The sequence below is a fragment of the Lupinus angustifolius genome, chromosome LG01 (genome assembly GCF_001865875.1).
Source record: "Lupinus angustifolius cultivar Tanjil chromosome LG01, LupAngTanjil_v1.0, whole genome shotgun sequence".
Classification (NCBI taxonomy): Eukaryota; Viridiplantae; Streptophyta; class Magnoliopsida; order Fabales; family Fabaceae; genus Lupinus; species Lupinus angustifolius.
This window is the reverse complement of record NC_032009.1, coordinates 3,743,263-3,760,625: the sequence shown is the minus strand read 5'-3', so window position 1 is coordinate 3,760,625 and position 17,363 is coordinate 3,743,263. Positions and strand designations below refer to the sequence as shown.

At 37.9% G+C, this 17,363-nt stretch overlaps 1 protein-coding gene across 11 annotated transcripts in view; it reads right to left on the bottom strand.

Annotated features, from left to right (window-relative positions):
• The window catches only part of LOC109347914, a 27,912-nt gene extending 10,880 nt beyond the window's left edge, over positions 1 to 17,032 (bottom strand). For 5 of the 11 annotated variants that reach the window (XR_002107678.1, XR_002107681.1, XR_002107680.1 and 2 more), the window contains exons 1-8: positions 16,142 to 17,030; positions 9,784 to 10,060; positions 9,464 to 9,649; positions 8,028 to 8,186; positions 6,263 to 6,724; positions 2,247 to 4,991; positions 671 to 870; positions 329 to 484 (exon numbers count right to left, since the gene is read on the bottom strand). Coding sequence is in view for 7 of the 11 variants with exons in the window: in XM_019588033.1 (XP_019443578.1) it covers positions 329 to 484; positions 671 to 870; positions 2,247 to 4,991; positions 6,263 to 6,724; positions 8,028 to 8,186; positions 9,464 to 9,649; positions 9,784 to 10,060; positions 16,142 to 16,968 (5,012 nt within the window). In the remaining 4 variants the exon portion in view is untranslated. Of the gene's footprint in view, positions 1 to 315; positions 485 to 670; positions 871 to 2,246; positions 4,992 to 6,262; positions 6,725 to 8,027; positions 8,187 to 9,463; positions 9,650 to 9,783; positions 10,061 to 16,141 lie in introns of all 11 variants that reach the window. The other 6 variants (XM_019588054.1, XM_019588079.1, XM_019588070.1 and 3 more) reach the window with 6 other exon arrangements.

The window sequence follows — 17,363 nt, the reverse complement described above, 5'->3', positions numbered from 1 at the left end:
GGGTATAAAAACAGAAAAGGTTACAAGAAAATGGAACAAGGTTGTAAATTACTTTTTGAGTAGTTTAATAGAGTCTCTGCCTAATAGGATAAAGGCTTGGTTGTTGTTCTCGTTGCTAAAGAGATAAAACTGTCTTCTGATTAAAGAAAAGACAACAGATTTTCCAAATTTTACATTCCAAAATTTAAAATTATTGGCTCAGCCAAAACTAACCATAGGTTAGGCTATGTTGTATAGATATCTACCAGGTAATTCTAAAATTCAAAGGCAGCACTAGCAGGACTAAAGGAAAACACAATGGTAATGAACATTCACCAGGTCAAGTTACCTCTGAAACAAGGGACGTTCAGCTATATGCAAGAATGAGATAAGCCTGTCAGTCAAACTCATTGCACCACGTATACCACCCCATAGCAAAGCAATCTTTCCAACTAGCCTCAATAAGCCACCTCTCTGTCCAAAATTAGCCAGCATCGCAACCAGTCTGAACATGCAGGGAAATTGTGTAAAACTATTAGAAAAAAGGAAAACCACCGGAGTGATTTCAACCAACAACCAAACCTTTATCCCACTAGGTGGGGCCAACTACATGAATTGAACGACATCATAATGTTCTATCATAAATCATGTCACTAAAGTGATTTCATGTTGGTAAAATGCAAGTTCTGACCTATCTTGATCGACTTCGCCATCTTTGGTAGGTACAACTGGAGCAGCAACTGACATGGCTTTCTCAGCAAGGCTTGTGACTATGTTATTCTGGTTCTTCTCAGAGACTTCCACTTCAATCTCTTCTGGCTTCTTTTGATGGCGATCTTTCATTTCGAAAGATGATGAGATTTCATCAGTTTCATTTCCTTGTTGTGGACCCTGGAACAGAGCAATTTTAGTAAAACAGGCAACTCTGTATACTTGCAACCAGCAGTTTAATTATAAAGCAGAAAGCTTGTATTTATCCCCTCTGTTTCATCACTCACTTTTCTCTTCTCATTTGTGTGAAACACACAACTTCTGTGGGACGAAATATCAAGTTTTCTTTTCAAGTTTTAATAATTGAATCAAAAAGATCAAACATTAGAACAACTTAAAAAAAGTAAAACCAGTACATGAAAGACAGGTAACAAGAGAAACACTAAATAATGAGGGACTGACCATGAATATATGAGAGACAGAGAGAGCAATAGATGGTTGACAGAAATATATATAGGAACTAGACACTAAGGTGGTTTTAAAGCCAATTTTCTTGAAGAATTTAATTCCCCATTAAAAAAGAAAGAAGAAACTATGAATGGACACGGACAACAACAACCAAATTTTAGTCCCACTAGATGAGGTCGGCTACATTGATAGAACATGTCATAATGCTATATCATAATCTATATCGTAAATCATGTTCATTGACAAAACATTGATATCAAATTCTCTCATAATCGTTTCATCTATGATTTTTCTTGGCCCCTTTGGTTTTAGAAATTGGACAAAATTCCATTTGATTTACTCTCCATAACGGGTCTTCTAACGGTCTCCTCCACACATCACCAAACCACCTAAGGTACGATTCTACCAGCTTTTCTATATTAGGAGAAACCCTAACTTTCTACCTAATGTATTTATTCATAATTCTATCTTGTCTAGTGTGTCCACACATCCAACGCAACATTCTCACCTCTGTTACATTGACTTTATTCTCTTGTTGATATTTTACATCCCAACATTCATACTCACATAACATTGCGGGTCTTACAGTTATGCGATATATTCCCCTTAAGCTTGAGTGACACTTTTCTATTACATATGACAAATGATGCACTCCGCCATTTCATCCACCCCGTTTGAATCATGTGGTCTACATCTCCCTCAATTTCCTCCTCATTGTATTGTACGATTGACCCAGGATATTTAAATTTAGCAACTTATATGGTATGGTCTCTAATCTTTGTCTCTACAATAGGGTTTTGTCCACCTCTTGATACACTTAGATTCCATATACTGTCTTATTTCGACTTATACAAAAGACATGTGCTTCTAAAGCTTGTCTCCACATTTCCAGCTCCCCAATACATTTCTCACTCAATTTTCCAACTAAGAAAATATAATCCGCAAAAAAATATGCATTGTGACACCAGTTCTTGGATATGCTCAGTAAGTATACTAAATACTAAAATAAAACTTGATTCCTGTCAGCATGCTGTATGACGAGCCTGACAAGAACACTGAAAGGAAACATCTAGATTGAACCAACACACCTTTTGCATGAATAAAGCAGAAGCCCCAAGAGCAGCTGTAACAGCCCCAACCATGGCAGTATTTCTGCTTCCATATTCTGATTCACTTTCTACCTCCTCTGTCTTGATGGGATGGTCAAAACTAGTTCTCTCTTCATGTACTTGATCTATATCTGTTACACCAACATGGCCATAATTCATTTTGCCAGGTTTTACACCATCATCAGGGGTCAGAGGTCCTCTTTCTGCAGCCTCCCTCTTGATTGGATGGTCCAAACTACTTTTTTCTCTAGGTACTTGATCTATCTCTCTTACACCAACATTGCCATAATACTTCTTGCTAGATTTCCCCCCATCACCAGAGGTCACAGATCCTCTATGACTATTATCTTCAAGCGTAGCAACATTAAAATATTTCATCAATGCAGCTAAGATGGACCCTACAATAACACCAACAGGCATCACTCTTGTCAGGTAGCGTGTTTCCTGGACAGAGGATGTAATTACTCTAATGAGATACTCTCCATCAAGAGTACCAACTTTTTCCACAGTATCCTCAACATTACAAACTTGACTTTCAGTACATAGTTGTTGAACATTGCTATGTACTACAGCCAGTGATATCGCATTTGCCACATGTTCCAGATCTCCAGCTAGCTTTGGCTTCATCATTTTAATTTCTGTTGCATTCAACTTACGACCAACTTCCATCTTCAAAGAACCTAATACTACCACTTTCACAAATTGGATCAATTCCTTAGACCTGTCATCACTAGTATCAATCATTTTGTGTATAGTGTCTGTTGTAATGGACTCTTTAACATGTTCCTGTTGATTTTCAGTATCTAATATTACATATGGTGGTCCCATATATTTCTTAACATCAGAAGATTTTTTAGATGAGTGGGTCTTCATCTTGAACCCTGCCTCATCACTAGTTGCAGTACTGCTAGAAGCAATTTTCATGTTTTGTGGTTGTTCAAAAAGCTTCCATTGACCTTCTTCAGGGAAATAGTCAAGCAATAATGTAGTAGTTGTGTGTAGGTCCAGTGGTTTCGTAGAAACCTTTGAAAAAAGATTTTTACGGATGTATTCATTGTAAAGAGAGTCCCTATATGATCTCAAAGCTATGTACGGTGGAATCCTATTTGCGTGTCTGTCTTCATCCAATTTATGAACAAGATATGTCTTGTCAATCACTTCGCTAGCCGTATTTTTCTTTTGAACTAGGTGGTCTTTAGAGTTACTATTTTGAGGACTGAACAAACTGCTCCCATTAACTGTGTTGAGGCTATGGGGTAGTTGTTCCTCTGTATGACAACAATCATTCTTCAAGTAAATGCCATTCTGTTGATCATCTCCACAAGGATCATCAGATAGGTTGGAATCCATGCTTTGGCTATTACTTTTTTGTTGTTCTTCAAACTTACTTTCAACATCTTTTCCATCCTTGACTTGACCTTCATTGACTGAGCTATGTTCAACATCTTTTCCATCCTTGACTTGACCTTCATTGACTGAGCTATGTTCAACATCTTTTCCATCCTTGACTTGACCTTCATTGACTGAGCTATGTTCAACATCTTTTCCATCCTTGACTTGACCTTCATTGACTGAGCTATGTACAACATCTTTTCCATCCTTGACTTCACCTTCATTGACTGAGCTCTCCTCAAGCTGAGATAGCATATTTTCTAACACACCATAAACACTATTTACAGCTACTTGGGTGGAATCATCCATCCCTGTCAAGGCATCAAACGCTTGAGAAACATTAAAGGTGGCAGCACTGGAATTAGAACTAGTAGAGTTAGATTGCTGTGTATTTATGCTATCTTTCTTCTCATTATCATTACTTTCCCTTTCTATTGTATGGTGCTCAGAGGGCATAGGAGATGATGACAGTTCTTCTTTTGCATCACTTGTCGTCGTTTTACTTTGATCACTAGAGAAATCCTGACTTTTCTTCTCAACCTTCTGGACATTATTTTCCTCCTTTGTGTCTGATTGAGCTATTTCATTTTCAGAGGGCATCGGAGAAGAAGACGTATCCTCTTTTTCATCAGTTGATGTTACTTTACTTTGACCACTAGAGGAGGCCTGACTTTTCTGTTCAACCTTCTGGATATTATTTTCCTCCATTGTGTCTGATTGACCTATTTCATTGTTTTGGTTCTTCTGTTCAGCAACAGCTGCTTCTTCGCCACCTACCCCATTAGAATGGCTGGTTCTGGGAGTATATGGCTTAGAACCTGTTTCCACGTCCTTCTCAATATGATCAATATCAGGAACGCCTTTTTCTTTTAGCTCCACATCTGTGTCAATATTGTCACCAGAATTGCGAGTTTCACTCCAGAAAGAATTAGATGAACCAACTTCATTGTTTGAATCTTGAGATTGGTCTAAACTTGTGGAATTTGGCAATTTGTCCAAGGGAAGAACATCTGTTTCTGTTTCTTCAGCAGGCTCAACCCTATCACTTGGAGCATTATTAGAACCATCTACAGAACTACTAGTCTTATTCATCTGATTCAAAGAGGACAGGTCTCCGATCACACCTGATACTCTGAAATTTTCTTGGTTCTTTTGCCCGGTTAATCCTTCCGGACCCTGAGATATACCAAGCATCCGACCAAACTTCAAGTCAGCTCTTTGTGCATGCAAAATTCCAGTGACAGCATCTGTTAACTTTCCACGAACATCTTCTGGCACAGCATCTTCTAAAGCTTTCATGAGTGTCTCTCCTTGACCCACAGCAGTTAATACCTGGAAATGTGTAAAAGATGTTACTACAATTAGAAAATTACAAAACTAAGGTAGAATTTAATAAAGCCATAAATGTTTGGAGATACTAAATTAGAATACAGAATATCAAGTGTCACCATAACAAATAAAGACAACTAGTTCCGACTAAAAGTCTATTCATTGTAAGAATGTAAACTTTTTAGCATTGTTTTAACAACATCAAACATCTCACACACATTTGAAAAAATAATTCAGAAGCTAACAACTTAAAGGAACTTATTCCACTGGGTTCTGAAAAACACGGCAATATTTAAGAATAACAACATCCAACCTTAGTTCCACTAGGTAGGGTCGAGAACAAGGCTCGAATAACGCCATAATGCTCTATCATAAATCATGTCCATTGACAAAACACCGATCTCTAAATCTTTCCTAATTGTTTTGTCTATGGTTTTTCTTGGTCTCCCTCTGCCTCTAGAATTAAAATAGCCTCCATTTGGTCTATTCTCCTTATTGGGGCTTCGAACTGTCTCCTCTACACATGCTCAAACCACCTAAGGTGCAATTCTACCATTTTTTCTACGAGCAGAACTACCTCAACTTTCTCGCTAATATACTCATTCCTAATCTTATCTTTTCTAATGTGTCCATTCATCCAACGCAATATTATCATATAAAAAGGTGACGAAAGAACATATACTACACTCTCCTAGAACATAGGGATAGTACGAAAATTATTTTAAACTATCTCCATTATCCATCAAAGCATCATTGGGAATAATATACTTGGAATGATGTTTCCTTCTTTACCAAGGTCATATCATACATAGCTCCGCATCTAACCAAATTATTCTTCACGCAATTTCCTTCTATCGTATAGGTTTTGACCCCCTCCAAAAAAAAGAACCTCTCTTACATAGCAACAGCTACCCAACTCTCCATGTTAATACCTTACTGAAAATGTATATAAAAAATACATCAGAAACTGACACCACTAATGAAGTTTCCTGGCAAATTCCCAAATATTCAATAGAAGTATATGAAAAAGAACATGAAATGTACAAAGCAAATCTAATTACATACACCTTTGATATGATTAAAAGAAAATCTCCAACCAGAGGATGGATATTCAAACACCTAAATCAATTTAGTCATCTCATTGAGGTAAAGCTTTAAGTCCCTCCCCCCTGCCTTGTTCTTTGAGTCAGAATAATTAAACAAAGGTAAGACATAACAAGAGACAAGTCCTACACACACAAATGACAACTAAAGATGAAGACTATGTGCTCTACCTTTTTCTTCTGCTCTTCTGTTAAAGTACCAGGCATGGTAACATCAAGCATATTTGTTACCAGTTTTGCTGTCTGTAAAACATGACCATGTTCATTATCTGCTGGGCCTACATTCTCTTCAACTAAATCTGCATTGGTGGAGCTAGTCTGCTGTGAAGGACCATGTTTTACTTGCAAGTTCATATCTTCACGCTGGAGGTTCCTTTGTAAATCTTGGTCTGACCTAAAATGAAAGTTGTCATCATTCTTCCTTTCTTCAAGGAATTCATTGGTAGGACCAATGGTGTATCCATTAAATGCATCCGGCCGAGTAAGATCTAACAAATTGCTGACTTTAGCATTCTTAGCTGACCTCATTTCCTCGACAACAGTTAACCCGTTAGAAGGATTTATGGTAACATCTATATCTGTCAGAAGAGGATGACGACCTTTTAAGAGTCCCAGCTCGACTGCTGTGAGCCACTGCATATATAAAGCATCAGAATATCACTAGGGAGTTAAAAACATCAAAATATTTACAAATGGAAAAAATAAAATTCATTTTGAAACTGGCATCTTTTAACATCCAGATCAAGAGAACATAAAAATCATGTGAGAATAGGGATTTAACATGGAAGCTATGCACCCCTAGATCTAGATGAAGTGAAGCATATTGTCATTACGAAAAAAACTTGAATAATCTAATATAATGATAACTGTAAGGGTTTTTCCAGATTTATTGCTTAAAAATACACTAATTTGTGTTTAAATTACTTTAGTAAAACGAGCAACTAATAATAAAATTGTAATTTTTTATGTTACCAATAATTGTGCTAACAGTATAGGAAACTGTTAAAGGAAAGGTCTTCTGAATTAAATGAGCACAATTTCACCTTGAAATCAAGGTGTTCACGACTGATAAATGGCAGAATATGCTTGTAATATTTCTCAGTTTTTTTTTATTTTCAATTACAGACTTCCTAAACCTGAGCATGTGTATTTGACGCTATACATAGACGATCATAAGCCCAGATAAAAGGTGAATGTTGTGTTAGCCAGTCGACAGCCACTTAAAACTCTGTCAAATCTCTATGATATGTATCATTATTATAATAAACTTCCTCCAGCATTTAGTATAAACTGAGGTGTCAACTGTGATTAGTTCACATGTCATGCTTCATCCTTCTACCTTTTACCCCCTCTCTTCCAAACCCTTGTTCTCTGTCATAATTTTCAACATATGTAATTAAATTTTTTAAACAAAATAATATATAAAAAATATACCTGTTTTACACTACAGTAGTTTATAAATAAAATGTAATGTGCTACTTGTAGCATCAAGCAAGTCTGCCTCATTGTTGGAGGCACTTGCCATAAAACCTGTAGGCAGGAGTTCAAATGCTCCAATATTAAAGATTTATTGTCGTGAAATAACCGGTGTCATTCCATGTGGCCACCTTATCGATGGCTGGACCAGTAAGGTGACAAGCAACTGCTCAGAATTAGCAGTTTCTAGTTAGCAGTTTCTAGTTAGCTGGGTGGTTTCTTTAACTTCACTAGCTCAGTGCATTTCTGGTTCACAGGTAATAACCAAATCACTGGCTGGTTTGATGGCTTAACATTTTAACCAGCCAGTCAGATTGGTTCTTAGAATAACCTGTCAATCAAATGAATACGCCTTTACCCTAGCAATGATATTTATTATCATTTTTAGGACAAGAGTTTCCAACTAGAGAAATGCTACATAAAAAACATAATCATCCATAACTAGATAAAGAGATATTACCTCAATTGTTAAAAGCTGGCACCATGATATAGCAGACATGTCAGTGTCAGTTTCAATAACTGAAGCTGGTAAACAAGAACACAGGAGCAGGCTTGTGAATGGATTTTCCGCAATCAGATTGCGTGGAACTGAGAAAACTGGAACCATCACATTATCACTCTGATAAAATAGACCACTGGTAAGACTTTCGTGCATTTGCATGTATGCATAGGGATACTTGGCAAAAAAGCCAATACTAAATCATGCAAAAAAAAAACACCATTCTTTAATCAAATCAATGGAGAACTGTAATTTACAGATTTTTTGTTATTTCCATTAGCAATCTTAAATCCTGCTCTACAGTGAAGAGAAAAAAGGGAAAGAGAGAGCTAAATAGCAACAGATAACAGCTAGCAGTTATGAAGAGCAAGCAGTTAGAGGAGCTAAATAGCAAATACACTTAAAGTGGTATGCAAGAAAAGTTAAGGGCAAGTTGTAATTTTTCCTTTCCAAAGCTTATTTTTGTGCATAAGAAAAAAGAGATTACGCTGTGACACTCATGGTTCTTACACAGAGACAATTTTTATAGGACTGTGGTATATAAAACATTAATGGACAAATCATATAGAATTACTTTCTTGCATGATGTCACATGCTCTAGACCAACTTATTCAACTTCGCATCATATATGTTTTCTGGGTTATTTGAGCATCTTACTGTTTTGTCAATTGACCATTCTCCCCATTATAGTCCTCTATATATTAGATCAAACCGTGATTGTTCTCTCTTTTTCTAGTTCGCCACATTTAACATATTACATACTTTCCACCTCCTTGGTATAAAAACTGAAATCAGAAACGTTGAATAACGCAATTATCTATTCCTTAAAAACGATAACTATGATTAACTATATCTACTTTCAAAATTATCAAGTCAGTACAGAGGAGAAAGGAGGCAGGCTAACCGTTTCTAGAACAGGTCAAATGCAAAAGCCTATATGTCAATCATATATTCATACCTCATGCAGATTCTTGTAAAGATATAGGCAAAGGTGTATCCCTTTTTATAGATATAGGCAAGCATTTTATCTAGCAGCCAAGCAATACAACATATGAAATGTCATCAGAATAAAAATGACTGAATGACAGATAAATTAGGTCTCGTCGGAGCAAATATAATAAGCCAAATAACTGATCAGTCTTCAGCATCCACACATTTCTAACCTAGTAACAACCCTGTTACCCCCCCTCTCTATTCCATAGTGTCTTCCTATCATAGCAATGATAAAGCATTGAAACACAGTTACACACAGTTCTTCGCTCTCTTGTGTATAGTCAGGATTATCTTACTTTTTCCCAAAACTATTACATCAAAACAATAGAGCACTTAATAAATTAGTAATTACCTAAATGCACAGCATGCAATTAAGATGATGGCACAAAACAAACCGTACTTACCTGTATAAAAAGAACAGGAATTTTCACATCCTTGATTACATTTCTTGTGCTGGATTTTGAATAAAAACCTTCTATATCCTCAAAGCCATAAGATACCATAGATATTGCTTCTTCAAATTCACGGACTGAATTAGCTAACAGAGCCTTTTCCACATCAAAACCTTTCGTTTTGCCTTGGAATAGTGCCTACATAATAAATAAGATTCTAGCTAACTGATAACCGCCAACATATGTTGATAAAATCAGATTGCATGGGACATGACAATGCAGGCCAGATGAAAATAAAAAAGGATGGTGAAGTTCAAAAGCAATTAATTTACCTTATTGGCTTGTAGAATATCTTTAAGTCCATCAGTGAGTTTCTGATCAGTAACAATGTGATAAGGAGAAGACCTTGTAGTCTCATCTAAATCAAAAGGGTTGTCTATACATGTGGCAGCTGTGAGGGGTGTTGTTTCCCCGACCTCTGCCAGGTACTTTGTGAGCATGTTAGCACCGTATCCCCATCCAACACCCATCAACGTTGTCCAGGGTCTCGCCTTGCGGATATATGTTACCGCTGTGCAGATATCATCGCTGTCAGCAGCTGTAAATAACCTACAGATAACAAACTTGGTAAGAAATAAGTCCTTACTCCTTACATCAACCCTTTGGTTGGCTGGGGTTGGATGAAAGTGGAAGTTGAAAAGTAAGAGGAAGTTTAGCACTCCGCACGTCCTGTCCATAGTTACTAAGACGACAGTACAGTACGCAATTCATTTTAATATATGGTTCATAACTGTTAGAATAATCACATTGATCACATATTATATGTATCTAACCTACATAGGAATTAGGTCCTAGAAAATTGTTCAATGCATCTAGTAAATTAGACTTGTATTCATTCCTTCATATGAATTATGAATATCAGCATATAGAGAGCAAATCCCTCAAGCAATTCATAACTCTTCCTTTTCTCTATTCTATTTTCCTTTTCCCTTACCTTAAATACATCAATTCAATGATCATTTTTTACATTATTATTATCATCACAAGACTCCCTTAAAGGTGAACTTGATAGGCAATGTTATCTAATTGGTTTGCTTATGGTTTTTCTTGGTCTCCCTCTTCCTCCCGGAATTGGATTAACCTCTATTAGAGAATAAGAATTAATTATTCTTATGTTTTCCTATGTTGAGTAAATTGGCTTATAAGTCACATGCACAATATGCCAATTTATCACATGCCTAATTAGTTATTCTTATGTTAGTTACTGATTGCTTCATTTTGTTTTGCTATCTCTTTATTTAAAGGGATAAGCTATCTCATTGTATTCAATCAAGTATGCAATAATAAAAAGTCTTGAAATATATTCATCTTCTTTATCTTTTCACATGGTATCAATCGCCCTTATGGCCACTGCCACTGATCCTTCATCTCCACCCATGCCTAATTAGTTGTTAGGTTGTTATATCAGTAACTAACTTATGTTAGTTACTGATTTCTTCTTTCTGTTTTTGCTATCTCTTTATTTAAAGGGATAAGCCATCTCTTTGTAAAAATCAAGTATGCAATAATAAAGTCTTGAAATATATTCATCTTTTTATCTTTTCACATGGTATCAGAGCCCTTATGGCCACTGTCACTGATCCTTCCTCTCCACCACCTTTCCATTCTTCTGCTCCTCCAATTCGAGCAGTTTCTCCATCCCTTTCTATTCCTATTCCCTCTACCAAACTCAGTGAGAAAAACTATCTCACTTGGAGTCAATTTACGGTCTTTGTTCTCAAGTCAAACAGGGCCATCAGATTCATTCACCCTACTGAAATTCCACCAAAGTTCTTATCTGAATTTGACTGTAGCCACCATCAAATTAACCCCTCATATCTCATTTGGGAAGAACAAGACCAGACTGTGTTTGCTTGGATCTTCAACTCCATCTCCGACTCTCTTCACACCAGAGTTATTGGCTGCACATCATCCTCTCAATTGTGGGATGAACTTCACTCATTCTGCAATGCGCACACAAAGGCTAGAAGCAGACAACTTAGGGCTCAATTACGCAACATATCTCAGGGCAACAACAACATCTCAGAATACTTCTCAAGAATCAAATGCATCATTGACTCTCTAGCATCTATTAGAACACCTATCTCAATTGCTGAGCACATAGACTATGTTCTTGATGGATTAGGTGAGGAATTTCAAACTGTCATCACTGCCATTGAAAGCCAGATTAACTACCTTCCATCAATGACCTTGAGCAATTTCTCTTGACCTTTGAGTCAAGACTCATCAAGAACAAGCATAAAGCAGTCTCTGATGCTCTTTCTGCCAACATTGTCACTATCCCTACCTCACATCAATCCACTGAATCTGGATCAATCCCTGCACACTTCAATCCCAACTTTCCACCTACAACATCTCCTCCTAACCACAAATTTGACTCTAACCCTAATTCTTTCTCTACTGGGTCAGGGGGGGTCGTTCTAACAGAAGAAATACAAGATTTAGTAGAGGATCAAGACCCTCAAATGGGTTTGGTAGCAGCTTCTTTTGTACTCACTGCAACAGACCTGGCCATGACATAGCTTGGTGCTACTTTGCCCCGTACAATATCCCCAATCCTTACCCTGCCTATCCCTATCCTTACCCTACATCTCACTTCACCAACACACAGAATCCCTTATCCAGAGGACCAAGACCTGACCACAACTCCTACAGACCTACCACTCAATACACTGACCAAAATTATTCCCCTAACCCTGCACCATATACCCCTACTACCAATCTCCTATGCCTAATCCTAGACCTCCTGTGCCTCCTTATACATTCCCTGGGCCTCAACATCCTCACATATCAACCTACCCACCCTATGCCATGAATGCCAGCACTGGTGAATCAGACACCAAGCACTCATTGTGGTTCCCAGATTCAGGTGCCACCAACCACATCACCTCAGATCCTAATTTGGTTCACCAAACAGCAGAACAATTTGGTTCTGAACACCTCTACATGGGTAATGGCACAAAAAAACCTATTTCTTGTAGTGGCACAAGCACTTTCCCCTCTCCTTTATACCTTCATTTGTCTTTATCTTTACATAATCTTCTTCTTGTGCCTACTATTACTAAGAACCTAATCAGTGTCTCCCAATTTGCTAAAGATAATAACTGTCATTTTGAGTTTCATCCTAATGACTGTTTTGTCAAATCACAAGATTCTAACACCATTCTTCTCAAATGTTCCCTTACCTCTGAGGGTTCTATGCCTTCCAGAGCCTATTTCCCAAAAAGTCAGCCTGCTGTGCCTCAATTCCTACTCCAACTGGACAGTTCAAGTCTCTTTTATTAGATAGTCCTACTTCTAGGCATTTTTCTACTGAATTTTTGTGGCATTGTCGTTTAGGACATGCTCACACCTCTGTTGTAAACACTGTCCTTTCAGTTTTTAATATCTCTCATTCAAATAAAAGAGTTCCTGATTTTTGTAATGCATGCTGTTATGGCAAGTCCCATAGACTTCACTCTCCTAACTCCATCACCTCTTACTCTAATGCCTTTGATTTACTTTATCTAGACTTATGGGGCCCCTCACCAGTTGTCTCTAAGTCTGGTTTTAAATATTATCTCTCCATTGTAGATGCCAAAACCAAACACACTTGGATATTTTTACTTAAACAGAAATCTGAAACCCTAACCATCTTCACACAATTTACCAAACTGATCCTCACTCAGTTTAACAAAAACATCAAAGTTGTTCAAACAGATGGAGGGGGAGAATTCAGGCCATTCACTACCTACCTCTCCAATCTAGGCATCATCCACAGATTGTCCTGCCCCCACACTCATCACCAACAAGGCACAGTGGAAAGAAAACACAGACATATAGTTGAAACAGGGTTGACTTTACTAGCCCATGCTGGCCTACCTCAATCATTCTGGGAATATGCATTCACTACAGCTGTGTACCTTATCAACAGACTACCCTATGCCACCCTCAACAATAAATCACCTCACTTCAACCTATTTGGATATGCTCCAGACTATACAACTCTAAGAGTTTTTGGATGTGCTTGTTTCCCTCTCCTCAGACCATACAACACTCACAAGCTTGACTATAAGTCCACTGAATGTACCTTCTTAGGGTATTCACCTATGCATAAAGGATACAAATGCCTATCCAAGGATGGCAGATTATACATCTCCAAGGATGTTAAATTCAATGAATCTGTTTTTCCCTTAAAAAACAGTTCCATACTTGGCTCTCCCATCATCACTGGTCATCTATCCTCCTCTCTAACAAATTTACCTAACCACATCCATACCTCTCATATCAACCTTGCACCAACAAACCCTACTCAATCAGTAACAAACCCTACTCATATCAACCTTGCACCAACAAACCCTACTCAATCAGTAACAAACCCTACTCATATCAACCTTGCACCAACAAACCCTACTCAATCAATCAGTAACCTCATATACCCAACCTAATCCTCCCTTATCTCCTAACCTGGCCCCTACTACTGACTTTACACACTCTAGCCATAACCCTGTTACCTCACCCTCCCCTGACTTACTCTCAACCACTGCATCCACTCCTTCCTCATTTACTTCACTTCCTCCACCTCTCCCTTCTCATCCTATGACAACCAGATCCAAGGATGGCATCAATAAGTCTATCCTACCCAGTCTTGCAAGCCTTTTTCTGGCTCACACTGAACCTTCTACTCCCAAAGAGGCCCTTCTCAGTCCAGTATGGAAAGCAACAATGCAGGAAGAGTATGATGCACTGCAAAAGCTAGGAACTTGGTCCCTAGGTGCCTTACCTCCACATAAGAAGACCATTGGATGCAAATGGGTATTTAGGATTAAAGAGAATCCTGATGGTTCAATTTCCAAGTATAAAGCCAGGCTTGTTGCAAAGGGATTTCATCAAGTTCTTGGAATTGATTACAATAAGACATTTTCCCCTGTCATCAAACCTATCACTATCAGAATTCTCCTCACCCTAGCTGTCACTTATGGCTGGTCCATTCAACAACTGGACATCAATAAGGCTTTCCTAAATGGTGCTCTTCATGAGGAGGTATATATGACTCAACCTATTGGTTTTCATAATGGTGACAAGACCACTATGTGCAAGTTACACAAGGCTTTATATAGTCTCAAACAAGCTCCTATGCAATGGTTTTAGAAATTCAAAAGCACTCTCCTTTAGTTAGGATTTCAGAATAGCAAATGTGGTAATTCTCTATTCATCTCTCTCAGCAATACCTATCAATTGTTTGTTTTAGTCTATGTTGATGACATAATCATCACTGGGACTTCAACCTCAAAAATCTCTGCCCTTGTGGACAAACTCAACACTTTGCACTCAAGAAACTAGGCAACTTGGACTACTTTTTGGGCATTGAGGTCAAACACATCAAGGATGGTACTCTGTTTCTCACTCAAACCAAATATATTAGAGACCTACTCAATAAAGCCTCTATGGAATCTGCCAAGCCTAGTATCACTCCTATGGCAACCACTTGCAGGCTTACTAAAACAGAGTCCAGAGCCTTTGATAACCCTACTATGTACAAGTCAATAGTTGGAGCTCTTCGATATGCCACAATTACAAGACCTGACTTAGCCTATAGTGTAAACAGGGTGTGTCAATTCATGAGCAATCCTCTGGAACAACATTGGGTTGCTGTCAAAAGGACTCTAAGATATCTACAAGAAAACTCTTCATCTTGGCTTGCATCTCAAACCTGTTGTTTCTAATTCCTCTCTTCCTATCACCCTAACAGCTCTATGTGATGCAGATTGGGTCACTGATCTTGATGACGGGAAGTTCATATCATAGGCTTGTTTATTTGTTGGACCTAATCTAGTTACTTGGTAGTCTAAGAAGCAGCAAACAATCTCCAGATCCAGCACTGAAGCTGAATACAGGAGCCTTGCCCTTGCTGCTCAAGAAATGATTTGGGTTGAATCCTTGTTTTCTGAACTCAAGATCCCTCATCAAGTTCCTCTCATTCTATGTGATAATTTAAGTACAGTGAGCATGTCTCACAATCCTGTTCTTCATAATAGAACTAAACACATAGAACTTGACCTATTTTTTGTAAGAGATAGAATTCAGGCTAAGTCTCTTCAAGTGAAACACATCCCTTCTGAATTTCAGACAGTTGATATGCTCACCAAGCCTTTGGCCTCTGATAGGTTTCTAAACCTAAGGAAGCAACTCAGAATTGTTGACTCAGCATCCTTAGTCAACTACCCTCAGTTTCAGGGGGGTATATTAGAGAATAAGAATTAGTTATTCTTATGTTTTCCTATGCTGAGTAAATTGGCTTATTTGTCACATGCACAATATGCCAATTTATCACATGCCTAATTAGTTGTTAGGTTGTTATATCAGTTATGTTAGTTACTGATTGCTTCATTCTGTTTTGCTATCTCTTTATTTAAAGGGATAAGCTATTTCATTGTATTCAATCAAGTATGCAATAATAAAAAGTCTTGAAATATATTCATCTCCTTTATCTTTTCACAACCTCTTCATTCGATCTATTCTCCTTATTGGGGCTTCTAACAGCCTCCTCCACGCATGTCCAAACCAACTAATTCGTAATTTTACCTACACTATTAACTACTCCAACTTTCTCCTTAATGCAGTTATTTCTAATTTTATCTTGTGAGATACCTGGGAGTGGTGAGAGGTGAAGCAGCACATCCTCTAGGGTTCATAACAATAGGGAAGAACCCCTTCCCGAGAGCTTCAAGCACAAAGGACATGACAGTTGGATCCATGCTCCCTTGAGGAGTACCAGGAACAAGCAAGAGAGTAGAATCCAAACCACGCTCTTGTTCCAAATCCAAGCTACTAGGCCAATCCAACGAAATCACACCACCATCACCACAACTGACACACACTCTCTGATAACTCAACTTTCGATCACTCTCATCATCCAATTTCAGACGAATCCTTCCATTGTTAACAGTGACGTAATGCTTCTCCTCCCTCACGAGCCTCTCGTTGGCATCCTCGTCGCGAAAGGAGATGGTAGGACACCGAAGAAGAACGAAACGGTTAAACGGCGAAGGATTAGCGAAGAGGATCCACTCACCGAGATCAATTAACTCCGAGTCGGTGTCGGTGTTGGTGGTGGTGTTGCGGCGGCGAGAGAGGGAAAGAGCGAAACCGGAAGCGAAGGCGAGAACGGGAGCGATGAGATTGAAGGAATGGAATTGAGTGAGGGTTTCGAATAAGTTATTCTCCGATTGAGCCCTAACGGTTAATAATCTGAGCCTTGGGCGGTTATAAAAACGAGAACGAGAAGGTTTAGAAGGTAGAAAGGAATAAGTGAGGGTCATCATTGTTATTGTTACTGTTATAGTTATATCATTGTTATTCCGATCAGTACAAGTTGTTTGTTGCAGAATTCGTATGAAGGGGGAGGATAGAATAGAATAGGATTGGGATGGGATTGGGTAGTGTTTGTTTATGCGCCACGAAAATACGCGGTTCATGTAACCGTCTTAGCTCAACGCACCAAATTCAATTGTCTGTTTGTTTGTTTGTTTGTGTGACAAGTCTTACTATCAACCAAGATTGTTCTTCATCTTTGTTTTTTCTGTATATTTTTCTCTTTTACTTTTTAGTTATGGCTTCGTCTAGAATACAGTAGTCGTATTTAATTATTTATCTCTTTGTTTTTTTGAACTAAAGGGTGAAAGCCAAGAAAAAGAGGAGCCCAACCCAACATAATAGGATTTGTCTTTTTAATTTCAAAATAATGGAATGTTTAAAAGAAATTATGCAATTTTACAATATTATTACAATATTTATATTTATTTATCATTAACGCTTAAATATAATCCAAATATAGCTAATACGAATGAATACAAATATAAAGTTGAGACTC